The sequence below is a fragment of the Ceratotherium simum genome, chromosome 36 (assembly GCF_057802395.1).
Source record: "Ceratotherium simum simum isolate JZ-2026a chromosome 36, ASM5780239v1, whole genome shotgun sequence".
In the NCBI taxonomy this organism is placed as follows: Eukaryota; Metazoa; Chordata; class Mammalia; order Perissodactyla; family Rhinocerotidae; genus Ceratotherium; species Ceratotherium simum.
In genome coordinates this window covers 399,408-412,702 of record NC_141935.1, presented here as the reverse complement: position 1 = coordinate 412,702, position 13,295 = coordinate 399,408, and the positions used below count along the sequence as shown (strand labels likewise).

The 13,295-nt window shown below is 56.6% G+C and overlaps 1 protein-coding gene across 1 annotated transcript in view; it reads left to right on the top strand.

Annotated features, from left to right (window-relative positions):
* Window positions 1-4,761: 4,761 nt before the first annotated feature.
* Window positions 4,762-13,295, top strand: part of ADORA1 (adenosine A1 receptor) — a 30,995-nt gene continuing 22,461 nt past the window's right edge. Inside the window, exon 1 of the mRNA XM_087424255.1 lies at window positions 4,762-5,592. Within this exon, the coding sequence (XP_087280381.1) occupies window positions 5,252-5,592 (341 nt within the window). The 5' untranslated portion in view covers window positions 4,762-5,251. The remainder of the gene's footprint in view (window positions 5,593-13,295) is intronic.

Genomic DNA, 13,295 nt, shown 5'->3' with positions numbered 1-13,295 from the left:
CCTGACATCCCTAAGCTCTGAGTTCAAAGGGCTGGTGCTCAAGGGATTCCCCAGGGAGGGACCGGGCTGGGCACAGAGCGTGGCTCACCCTGGATGTCTCCCCTGGCACCAGGCTCAGCCCCCAACTCACGGATGGGTTGGAACAAGTTATTGCCTCTTTGGGTCTCAGTTTCCTTATCTGTAAAATGCACAAGTTGGGTTGAAGCTCAGACTTTCAAGATTTTTAAAGCTACAGAGCTAATAAAATCTTATGTTCAAATAAAATCTCATACCAGGAAACCCTACGTGAAATGTCACAGCAGAGTTGCTCTGGCTAAAGTGGGGGCGGTGTTCTGAATCCCCAAGACCCGACCCTCCTTCCTAGCCTCCAAGGTCCTGAGGCTCCTCTGCTGAGCCCTCAGGGGTCCTCAGCAAACAGCATCAAAGATCCTCAGGCACTGGCATCAGCTCTTTTCCATCAACAAGAGGAGGTACTCATCAGTGGGGGTAGGAGAGACCTCCGAGCCTCACAGGAGGGCTGTGTGTTCGGGTCATTTGTGCCTTATGCTCCCCACCTGTCTGGAGGTCTTTCTGGAGACTGTGGGGGAGATGATGGCTTTCTCATCTCTCCATCTTCTGTGTTCAGCTCACTGTCTGACACAAAAAAAGGGTTCAGTAAATGTTTGTTGAATAGAATAAATGAATGAAGGAATGAAAGAACGATGAGGTTAAGAAAGAAATGAAAGCGATATCCTCACTTCAGGATTTAGCAACAGTTCCGTGCTGTCTGGAGGTCAACCCATTGTGTGCCTCCCCAACACAGATGCACAGGGTCCTTCCCACAGACCCAGTGTCTCCCCCACAGGAGCCTCTGACCTGGGAGAGGGGACAGGGGAGAGGGAAAGAGACCTGGATTCCAAATCCGAACAGGGAGGGAACTTTGAGGAGGCACTGCAGGGGCAGACGGGGCTTGGGGGACAGGGGAAAGGCCAGGGCCTTCCTTGCTATCCAGAAATCTTTTCCTTCCAACCTACCTGCCCTTGAGCAGCCCTCCTCCTCCTCCTCCTCCTTCCCCTCCTCCCCATTTTCTTCTCCTCACAGTGCCCAGAACAATGCTGAGAAACAACAGAGGGACCAAAATAACCTGCCTGCTAGAAGGGTAAAGAGGCGAATCCTAACACCTCATCCATTCCCCCATGCCTCCCTTGACACCCCCTTCCCTGATGGTGTCCTGAGGGTCCGCAGGGAGGGCTTCCCTCCTTGGGCAGGCCCCTTCCTGACTCGGGGTGTCTGGTCCAGTTGGGGGAACTCCAGGAAGGAGGAAATGCAGGGCTGCCCCTCAGTGCTCCACTCAGCCTTCCCTCTCCCCAACACACCCCTGCCCACAGTGGAGAGTGCAGGTGTGAGCCCCCACCCCAATAAACCCAGGACAGGGACTTTGGGAGGATGGAAGGGGGGAGGGCCAGGCCCTGGGGGTCTTTAGACTTCATTGTGCCCCCAGAGCCACATGCCAAATAGGAGCTTTTCCCTGTGTACCCTTAGAGGCATCCAGACCTGGTACACGTGGGATTTGGTGCTGACTTTAGCATGACTGGCTGCACAGAGCAGATTCTGCAATTTCGCGCTCCTTGCCCCTTCCACCGCCACCTGTCCCCCGCCCGGTGCTGCCACTTGTCTTGCGGATGAAACATCTGCTAGACACTCCTGAAGGCAGCTCAGGAAGCCCTCTGTGAGGAGACCAAAGCTCAGCTCTTTGAGGAGGGGGGAAGCAAGCAGGGTTCCATGTCTGTGGAGCACGAGTGGATACTCGTGTGGGGAGGATCATCTAGTCAGGGGTCCTGGACATGCTGCAGAAGCCAAAGAGTTTTTGGCTCAGTGTAAATTCAGGATACCTTGGTCCCAGCCATCTGCCTGCTCCTTCCCATGCTGTCCTCTTGCCCCCATAGACCTCTGACCCTCCTCTACTTCCCCCTCCACACTGACCCTCCTCTTGGCCCTGGAATCTGCCCTAGACCAGGCAGCCAGGGCCTAGAAGGTTTTTAGGTGGAAAGGCCTGGCTCCCGTGGTCTCCGTCTTGGCTATCTTTCCCACCTCGGAATGGACTTAGTGTTGTCAGTGCAGGACAGGACAATAGATGTTGACTACGTCGACTGATGGGTAAACTGAGGCCAGGGGAGAAAAAGTGAATTGCCTGGGGCGACACAGCTAGTGAGTGGTAGAGCAGGGCCTGGAAGCCAGCTTCCAGCTCTTCTGACTTTCAATCAAGCGCTCTTTCTACCGCAGGAAACGGCCTTGCTGCCCAGGAGCGCTGTGTTCACCTCTGACACTCCCCCTCCCGCCCAGAAAACCAAGGAGACGTTCTTCCCAGAGCAGCTCTGGGCCAGCTCTGCTCTCAAAGGTCGGTGTAACCCCGAGGCCTGGGCCTGGCGCTGGGACCGCAGGGTGGAGGGGGGAGGGGAGGGGAGGAGAAGAGAGGGTGAGGAGGAGAGAAGGAAAGAGTGGTTTATTCTACCCAGAACTGAGAAACAAACAAATTACCTTCAGGTTTTATGCAAATGTGTCCACTACACATCAACAACCCACGTAGAAGAATTGGGGGTGGGATCATGGGGAGGGGGCGCTCAGGTGCCCTCCATGGCTGGAGAGGCTGCTGAAGATTAGACAGGGTGACCCAGTCACCCACCCCCTGCCCCAGTCTGGGCCTGCTGGGTCTTTGCAGGTCTTTCTGACAACTAGGTGAGCAAAAATTAGAAAGCTGAGTGAAAATCAAGAGAAATCCTTGATCCCAAAAGGACTTGAGCCAAGGAAGGGCTGAGTGGCTGGGAGATGGAGGGGACACTTGCCTGTCCCTGGCCTGGGGAGGAGCCTGGGTGTGCTGAGAAGCTGCAGGGGAGGGAAGGCGAAGGAGGGCAAGGCCTCCTGGTCCTCCAGAGGCTCTGGGGAAGGATGGCCCCGATTCCATGTCCCCTGAAGGCAGAAGCGGCAGTTGCCTTTCCCAGTGGGCTTCCTCACCCCCAGGAAGATTCAGCCCCCTCACCCCCTCCTCCCGGCTCCTCAGGTTCCAGCCCCACCCGATCCTTACGGTGATTCTCCTCACGGTGATTCGGTGCAGATCCCCAGCAGAAGCCATGTGCACACCCTCCTCTGGGCGGAACTCCTGTCTTGGCATCCTGAGATCCAACAAGCGGGCAGAGCCTCAGGGCTGGGGTGTGGCCAGGTGGCATTGGGGTCCCCCAGCCCAACTCTCTTTGCTCTCTCAGGGTTCTTTCCCAATATCTATGAGCAAGGATTTCTCAGGTCGGGATCTCTGCAAGGCACCTGTTCTGGGCGAGGGTCTGCCCCTGGGGGGTCTTTATTGGGTACAAGTGGGCCACCTAATCTGAACTGCAGCAGGAGGCAGCCCAGAGAGGGATTGGGATGGGGCACAGGGGGGACAGCACTGTGCAGGGAGTCAGGAGCCTGGTTTCTTACTCTGGTCCATTAGGATTTGCTGTGTGACCTTGCAGAAGGCCCTTCTTCCCCTGAGTCTGCTCTTCACCTATACGCTGAGGGGAATGGGCTGGAGACCTTGTGGCTTAGGTCCTGTGCTATGAAGAGGGAGAAGGAGGACAGAGAAGGAGGAGAGAGGGGGACACTGGTGGGGACCGTCTTGGGAAGTAGGTCACATCTGCCAGCCTCAGGGCCCTCATCTGTAAGATGGAAATTGCTAATAGACTAAAAGGCACTTCTGGAAGGTAGAGGAGAAAGGAACATCATGACTCAGGACCGAACCTGCAGAGCAACGCCTGGAAGGACTTAGCTCCTGAGAACATGCAGGGGCTGGTTTCACGGGACAGCAGTGTCTCAGGACTGAGGGTGGGGACTGTGCCAGGGCTTCCGATCTCTCGGGGGGAAGTGCGTGCGCGTGCGTGCGTGTGTGTGTGTGTGTGTGTGTGAGAGAGAGATCCCCTGTGTGTGTGTGTGTGTGTGTGTGTGTGTGTGTGTGAGATCCCGGAGCCCAGCAGGCGGGCGAGATGCTGAGGCGGGTGGAGGGTCTCCCGAGGCACCCCGCATTGAGAAGGGAGGGAGTGAGCACAGAGAGGCCGGATTCACACACGGGTCCCAGCTTTTCTCACCCAGAATCACTTCCTTTGTTTGGAGGAGGGGTGGGGAGGAGGCGGAGGGTGAGGAGGGAGGGACCCGCGGTGCCGCCGCCGCCCCCGCCCCTCGGGTGCGCGGAGCCGATAGTCACCAGCTCCCGCGCCGGGGGCGACCGAGGCGCCGTTGCCGAGTCAGTCCCCGCCAGCCACATCACCCCCAGACCTGACGGGCTGGCCCCGGGCTCTCCAGGCATCCCCGGAGCCAGTGGCCGCTGGCGGCGTCGAGCTGGGAGGGCGCTTGGACAGCATCGTGCAGGCGCTGGGAGCTCTGCCAGCTCTGGTGACCGTGGGTAGGTCTGTGCCTCAGTGCCCGGGGCTCCCCAGCAGGTATGCAGGAGAGGGTTGACAAAGGCCACGAGAATGCCTTTGGGGCAAGGGTGGGCGAGGGTCCCTGGCAGAGCCGAGCAGACCGGGCACTACTGGGAGGCAGGCGCAGCAGGGGCTCCGGTGGGTGTGGGGGTGGGGCGCTCGCTAGGGGAGGGCTCAGTCCCCCAGACCCACGTCTGCGGCCCAGCCCCAGGTGCAGAACAGGCGCTACCTCTTTAAAAGCGTCCGGGGCTGAGCCTCCACCGCACCATGTGATTGCTGGAAAGGCCGGGCTGGGAGCCTGCCGCGGGAGGCCGGAGCTCCACCAGCGGCCGTAGCCCGTGGCGGAGCCCAGCCCTGCCCGGCGTGGCCGCGGAGCTCTGGGTGGCACCAGGTGCCCACAACTTTGGACGCTGCCTTGGGGACCCCCTGGCGGCCAGCAGGCAGGATGGTGAGCACCCTGCGCCCTGCTCTGTGGGCATGGGTGGGCAGAGCCCGGCCTGGGGGACCCCTGTGGGGTGTGTGTACTGGGAGCTGCCTCACACCTGATAAAAAAGCCAGTGGAGGAGTGAGCGCTGCTATTTTAAGTTGCTGAATGGAACCTCTGGGGATGATAAGGGGAGGGGACAAAGATTAGGCAGTGAAAGGGCCAGGTACCCCGCCAGCCTGGGCAGGCACCACGTGTGCCAAGTGGGGCATGTCCCCACAGGGTGCGGGGGCTGCAGAGCTGCCTGGGCTCCCCACCCCACCCCAGGCTTCCGTGACCACAGGTGCCTGCCTTGTGCCCCTCGCTGCCTGTCTGCTGATGTGCCTGGCCTGTGCCCGCCATGCCGCCCTCCATCTCAGCCTTCCAGGCCGCCTACATTGGCATCGAGGTGCTCATCGCCCTGGTCTCCGTGCCTGGGAACGTGCTGGTGATCTGGGCAGTGAAGGTGAACCAGGCGCTCCGGGACGCCACCTTCTCCTTCATTGTGTCGCTGGCGGTGGCTGATGTGGCAGTGGGTGCTCTGGTCATCCCACTCGCCATCCTCATCAACGTTGGGCCACAGACCTACTTCCACACCTGCCTCATGGTGGCCTGCCCCGTCCTCATCCTCACCCAGAGCTCCATTCTGGCCTTGCTGGCGATTGCCGTGGACCGCTACCTCCGCGTCAAGATCCCGCTCCGGTGAGTCCAGAGCAGCTGAAGGGACCCGCTGTGCCCCACACTGGGGGGCTTGAGGGCCATCTAGCAAGGATAACAGGTAGAGTGTGAGACCCCACGTCAGCCAGATGCTCTCTGGGCACTGCGCCCCAGCCCGCACTCTGCCTGCCTGTCCTCTGCTCTGAGCGCCAGGCTGAGCTGCAGCTGAGGCAGGAGGGGCTGGTGGCTGGAGGAAGGGGAACCTGGCAGAGCCCAGGGCCCTGGAGCTGAAGCTGCTGCTGTTCTCCTGACATGGCCAGGGAACCTGAGGCTGCCTGTCCAGCCTGGAGTGGAGGTTTGGAGCGTTGGCCACCCTTGAGGTTTGCCACCAAGACAGTCACAGTGAGCCCTGGGGGGGAAGGAGCTGTGCTCCCGGAGCCCAGGGACGTGGAAGGGCAGAGCAGACTGCAGGGTGCAGTGAGGCTGTGCCGAGGGTGGCACAGCGGGGCCAGGAGTGCTGTCTCTCCAGTGAGGCCTGGCCAGGCTTCCTGAAGACACTCAGCGTCTTGTTTTCTGGATATCTCTGTGCCAGCCAGCTCCAGCCTCCAGGGCTGTCCTGGTGACCCCAAGCTGTCTGATTATCTCTGCCCAACTTCCACTTATGGGATCTCTGCTGCAGAGGGAGGGAGAAATGCGGGCGCCTGCTCTCTGCCTCCTGTTCTGTGCAAACCGTGTGTCAGCACCACGTGGGTGCTTGTGCACGTCCAGGCAGCACCAGGGTGGGCGGCCTGATGGCGGCAGTCCTCATGCAGTGTCCAGTCCATGTTGGGGCTCCTTGCCCGGGCCCTCTAGGCTGTAATCTCATCGCCAGGCAGTGCTGGGGCCACCAAGTGCCAGCGAATGCCTGGGCGCACGGCCAGGGCCGGCCCTGCCGGGAGACTTCTGTGCAACGTGCTTGCCCCTCCTTAAGTCTTGTCAGCAGTAGATTCCCTTTCTCCCAGCGGTTCTGGCCATCTCTGGCACCTGCCGTCCCAGAGTAGCTTCCACACCTGGGACATGGGGCCTCTGGCCTCACTTGGCATCTTGCCTGGGCAGGCCTAGGCACCCATGTTTCTCCCATTTGCATTACATTTGTGCACGTTTAACTTTTCAAAGCTTTCTCATGCAGCATTTTTCCCAATTCCCACCATGATCCTGTAAGGGAGGTGGGGTGGGAGGTGGTAAAGTGGCAGTTAAGACCCAGAGGGTCTCCTGAAGCTGGTTGGAAGCAGACCTTGATCCCACTCCCCACCTTCCTTTCTGACTCCCCCATGGTCCAGCACCTCGATGACAGGCTCCCTGCTGTCTACCTCCCTTACAACTTCCAGTTTCCAGGGGAGGTGGGCTGAAGACTGCTGCTCAGGGGAGAAGGAGGCATGGAAGGCAGCACAGAAGCCCCATGAGCTCAGCCGCTGAGGGGCCTTCCTGCTGCCGTTACTCCCAGGTGGTGGCTGGGCTGTGCAGATGGGTTTCAACCCATTAGAGTGGGCGGGGCCTCGGCCATATCACAAAATGTTGCCACATTAGGAAACTCACCAGATATGCAGATGAAGGAAGGCTGCTCAAGAAATTCAGTCTGCTGAGTGGATGCCAAGGTGAGCCATGGCCTGGGCCTCACGTGACAGAGGTCATGGGCTGCAGAATGTGCCCTTCCTGCCCTGTGGGGATGGGCTGGCTGTGCTGGCAGGAACAGGAGGCCCATTCCTCCAGGAGGCGGCTTCTGTTGCTCCCTGCTCCAGCCTCGAGGAGCTGGGGGCTCTTGAGGAGCTGTGCTCTGAGGGCTGAGGGGCCCTGGAGGGGCGCGTACATAGAGGCTAAGAATACAGGCTTGGGTTCGTGTCCTTGCTGTGACCTTGGGAAAGTCAACCTCTTTAAGTTTCAATTTCCTCATCTATAAAAGGGGACATTAATAATAGTACCTTCTTCCTAGGACGATTGGAAAAATATGATGAACTCCTCCATATAAAGCACTTAGTGCCGTCTGGCTTGTTCTGTGCATGCTGTACATGGTGGGTTCATCATTGTTAACACATGGCTCACGGTGGGGCTGGGTAGGCAAGCCCTGCCCCCCGACTCATGTTCTTAAACAGCAACACACATGTTCCCATGCACACGCACTCCCCCCATGCACACACACGCACACACATGCGCATGCGCACATGTCCTCACGTTTCCAGGGAGGTGTCCAATCACTGTGAAGTTCTCTCTGTAGGTGCTCTTTCCCCCCGGGGGACTGTCCGTGCCTCCAGGGCAGTGACCGGGGCAGCATTTTGTCTGTTTCTGCAAGTTCTCCAGAAAGCCCGACACGGGGTCTGGGACACGGCAGACACTCAGGAAATGTGGTGAATTGGGTGAGTTTCTGGGGCTCACGCAGCCGAGCCTCAGGCGGCTCTTCAGGTGTCAGTCCACCGTAGGGCCCTGACCACACTGCCCCACAGCTCCGGCCGGCTCCTTAGAGCCGCACGCCAGCAGTGCTGGAGGTGCCCTGCCCCCCGGAGAGGAGCCTTTCTCCTGGGTTAGAGAAAGGCTGCTGGGATTCTGGAGACTGGGCTGAGGAGATGGGCCCTTCCAGGCCTTGCCTGTCACTGCCCAGGTCCCCCTGCAGGAGGGAGGGCATGCGCTGCTCCCCTCTGGGCAGCTGGAGTCAGCCGGCTGCTGGACTGGGAGAACGCCTCTCAGCCAGAGGTCCCCAGGCACCAGGCTCCCTGCCCTGATGAGCAGTCAGATGTGGATGTGGCCCTGGGCACCAGGGCGCAGTACACACATGACACCTTGCTGGAGAGGTAGGTATAGGGCATCTGGGTGACAGGAGTCAGCCAGGCCTCCTGTCAGGGGAGGCATGGTTTGGTCAGTCAACTGCAGATTTTAGTTCCTTCCACTTGGCAGAAAGCCAAGAGAGAGAAACGGTTCGTATCATGTCACGTGACCCAGTTACCAAAAACCAGCTCAAATTGTTGCTTCATCAATAACCTGAGGTCATTTACGAGTATTTTGTGTGTGTTTGCATAGCACCAGCACGTGCTTGGTAGTTGATATCCTCTTCCCTCAGCTCCTACTGCTGGGGGATCTCCAGCATTCACCCCTGCACCCCCTCACCCCAGTTTCTGGGTGGTGATCTGTGCTTACACCAGGGGGCTGGTTACGGGGCGGAGTGCCCACAGGGGATCCCTGACCAAAGCCCTGTCTGTGGAAGGAGGCCTGAGCGGCCGTCTGTGGCCAGATGGGGTGCGTTGGGATGGAGGGGTGGGGGTTGTGTAGGAGTCAGAAAGACGGGAGTTGGAACCTTGCTCTGTTACTAACTAGTTGTGCAACCTTGGATAAGTTAGTCAGCTTCTCTGAGCCTTTTCCTCTCATCTGTTAAACCATTCGAGGTCTCCGGGCTCCTTTCAGCTCTCTCCACGGCCCGTCCTTGTCATGATTCCTGCCAATGCCGTACTGAGATCTTGGGAAGGTTGTGTTGTGTTGTGTTTTTCAGCTCCTAGTGATTATGAGCTGGGCACAATGCTGTGTTTTTTTCTTTTATGTTTCTCTCATTAATGCTCCTAGCCTCTCACTAATGGAGGTTATTGCTGTAGACCCTTCTATAGATAAACTGAGGTCTGAGGCTCAGGGAGGTTCAGTAATTTGCTCAAGCGTGTTGTCAGGAGCAGAGACAGGGCTTGAATCCAGATCTTACAGATGCCTCTAACCAGTGAGCCCCTGCGTGTCTTGAGTCAGCCCCAAGAAGCTGTAGGAGTCGTGGGGGAGTTTCCTCAAGGCTGTCAGTGGGGTGATTTTCCTCCTCCTATCTTTGCCAATGGCCTCTGCGATCTGCTCAGCCCGTGACCGGTGCCGCCCCTCCCCCCTCACCTTCACTCCAGTGGCCCTGAGCCCCTGGCAGTCCTGCCTCTGCCCACAGCTGGAGGCCTGCCCAGCTGGGCTGCTGACCGGGAAGCGCAGCAGGGAGTGGGGGATGCTGGCTGCAGGACCAGCGCTGGGCAGGGAGAGAAATCTGGCGGATGAGAGCATGGGTTGCTTTTGCGTCGATGTAGCGCTCCCCACCCTGGCCAGCCTGGGCTTTCCTGACAGCTCCGGTGCCTCCTGTGCTTGTGCCCGCCACCGTCTGTGGCCTCAGGGTTCCAGAACAGTTGCTCTCAAGTGGTGCCGTCTGCTTGGATGGATGGATGAGTTGTGGGCCCAGAGTGTTGGAGACAGAGAGCAGAGCAGCCAGCCCTGAGGCCCGACTCTGTCCTCGAAGAAGAGGAAACAGAGGCCAGGAGTCCAACGTGCTCAAGGTCGCTCAGCCAGGAGCTCTTTCCTCCTCCCAATCCTGGCCCTTGAACCCGGCCTCTGATCCTCTGACGTACAAGGCTGGGGCAGGAGGAGCTGTTAACTCTCACCCCTCCTCAAGGAACAGAGCAGAGGAATGCGGCCTCCACAGGATGTCAGCAAATTATTGGTGGGCCTAGAGGGGAAGTGATGGGAGGATGTCACTTTGTGATTGAAGAGGTCATTTCTTTGCTGGAATTAGGAGCAGCCTTCAGGTGGGTTATGCTGAAGATGCGCTGAGCAAGGGGCCGGACCTCTAGTAGAGAGCCGTCGGGATTAGTTTCAGGGTGGAAGCTTCCCCGGCTGGCCCTGGAATGGCTTCCAGGGAGCCTCCTGCCCAGGTGTGAGCGCTGCTGGGGTCAGGGGGATGGCCAAGGTGCCTTCCGGAGACCCCTCTACCCTGGGGGTTGTGGGTGTGGCCCTGGAGCCACACCCTGACGTTTGGTATTTACTTCTGAGCATAAAAACAATCCATGTTTATTGTTAAAAATTTGGGAAAAGTAGGAAAGAATAATGATGATATAATTACCAGTAATTCTACCACCTACAGATAACTACTGTTAACATTTTGGTGTCCAGAAAATGTTTCCATGCGTATCTATCTATCTATCTATCTATCTATCTATCTATCTATCTATGGATTTATTATTTTTACATAGTTGAGAGCATCTGTGGTTTTATATCCCATTTTATTCACTTAATGTTATATTATAAGCATTTCCCCATGTCAATAAAATTAATATGTAAGTACATTTATGATGGTATAACGTTGGATTGTCTTTTAATCATCTTCTAGGTCTCACTTAAAACCGCCTCTCCGAGGGAGGCCTTCTCGGACCGCTCCCCACCCGGACCAGCTAATTTCCTCTGTTAGGTACTCAGGTTGCTTCGACTTCTGCTTCCGCACCCCTCAGGGTCTGGGTAGTTTTCCGGGCTTGGCAAGCACTGTAAGGGCCAGGACTGCATCTGTATACAGACCCGTGGATCCCCCATGCCTGGCACACAGTAGGCAGGCTGTGAACAGTTCTTTAGTAAATGATTATCATATTTTATTTACTCATATTTTTGGCTATTTGGATTATTACTACAAATAACACTGCACTGATATCCACAATTCACATTGTTTGTAGGGTCAGGGCCTAGTCTGGAGCCCTGGGTGGTGCCTCGTGGTGTATGTACAGCTTCTATCTGCAGGAATTTTCTCATGAGGTTAAATATCTCCCAGCTCTCTCCCCTCCTCCTGCCCAATTTCAACAAAGCTGCAGGTCCCTGGAGGTGCCTTCCGGGCCAGGTAGGGCAGGGCTGTCTGCGCTGGGTCTGGTCCAGGTTGCTTGTCTCTCTTCCCTGAGGCCTGGGCGTCCTGTTCTTTGCCTTTTGGTGAGGAAGGCAGTCCCTAGGTCAAGAGCTTGGCCCCATCTGGCAGAGTGGGTGCAGAGGAGAGAGGATTGAGGACACACTGCTCGTTGGGCTGCATGGATCCCCACTTCAGCTGCTTAAACTCAAACCCAGAGGAGGCTGCACCTGCTGCAGAACAGAGAAAGGTGGTGGGATGGGCGAGGAAGGGTGCAGGCGGGCGGGCCTTCGCGTTCATGTCCCCTTGGAAGCACTGGCTTGGGGCGGGGGGCAGGGAGATGGGGCAGCCAGCAGGGGGCCTTCCTGACCCAAAAGGACCGGAGATCAGGCCCCTTTTCCTGCACTGCTCCTCACCCTGGAGATTTTTTCCCCAGCAGGATTAGAGGTATGGGGTTAGGGAGCTGGACATGCATTTATCTACGTCGTAAACGCACTTTGAGCACCTGCGGTGTACCAGGCACTTTGCTGGGCCTGCGGGTACAGAGATGGGCAGGTTGCTCTGTCTCCACCTCTGTCTGGGGCTCGTAGCCGCTGCTGGGACTGTGGATTCCTACAGACCAAGGTGGCCCACCTGCCTGTAGTGGGCGTGGTGCTGGCATCTGCCACCTTGCCTTGCTTGGGCAGCTGGACCCGACTCCACACCCTCACTTTGTGGCCCAGGGCACATGGACAGGCCCTTTGGGACTGTCTCCCCACCGCCTGCCTCCAGAACTTCTCTGCCCTGTGGGAGAGAAGGGCAACTGGTCACTAGTCCCAGTACAGATAAATCTGTCCATTCCTTCATTCAGCAATACTTGCCGAGTCCCTCACACATGTTGGGCGTTATTCCCGGTACTTGGGACACATTTCATTAACAAGCGAAGAAGGTGACTCTGCATTCTAATGGGTGGGGGACAGACGCCAAAGAATAAACACAACACCTGGTCTGTAGTGTGTTAGAAGGTAAAGTGTGCTATTGAGGAAAGAAAGAAGAGCAGGAGGATGGCACTGGGAACGACCAGAGGGGTGGCAAGAAAGGACTGCACCTTTAAATGAGGTGGTCAACGAGGCTCCATGGAGAAGGTGTCATTTCAGCAAAATGTTGGAGGTGAGGAACTACGCCCGCAGATGTTGGAGAACATTCCACACAGAGGAAGCAAATAGAGCGAAGGTCCTAGGGAAGGAATGTACCTGCTGTGTTTGGGGACTAGCAAGAAGGTCTGTGCTGCCAGGATGGAGAGACGAGGGGGAGCAGGGCTGGAAAGATAAGGAGCTGCCGCTTGGTGGCCACTGGAAGGACATTGGCTTTTACTCTGAGGGAAATGGGGAGCCATTGCAGGGTGTAGAGCAAAGAAGTGACATGGTCTGATGGGGGTTTTCAGGGCTCACTCTGGCTGCTGCATCGAGAATGCACTGAGGGGACAATGGTAGAGCAGGGGACTGGTTGGGAGCTATGCAGGAATTCAGGTGAGAGGAGAGGGAGGTGGTGAGAACTGATTAATTCTGGATGTGCATTTTCAAATTTTAACTTTTCATTTTCTTTTTATTGAGGTAAAATGTTCATACATTAAAGTGCATATCTTAAATGTATAGCTCAATAAATTTTTACATATGGATATACCTATGTAACCACCACCCAGATCAAGAGTTCACACATTCCCAGGTGGCCCCCTGTGTCCCTCCTGGTCAGTACCCTCTGAAAGGAACCACTGTGCTTACTGATTAGATTCCGCCTGTTCTTGAACTTTTATAAAGGGAATCAAGTAGTATATACTCTTTGTATCTGGTTTCTGAAGTTTAAAATTATGTCTGAGATTCATCAGTGTTATTGAGTGAAGCAGTAGGTTTTGTTTGTTTTTGTTTCTTCCTCATTGCTGGTAGAATTCCATTGTACCATGATTTGTTTAAATTCTGGATGCATTTTGAAGAAGGAGCCAAAGAATTTGCTTACAGATTGGAAGTGGGATGTGAGAGAAAGAAGAGTTAAGTATGACCAAACTTTTAGTCTTAAGCAAATGGGGGGATGGAGCTGGCGTTATCGGAGGTGGGCAAGGCTGCAGGGGGTGCAG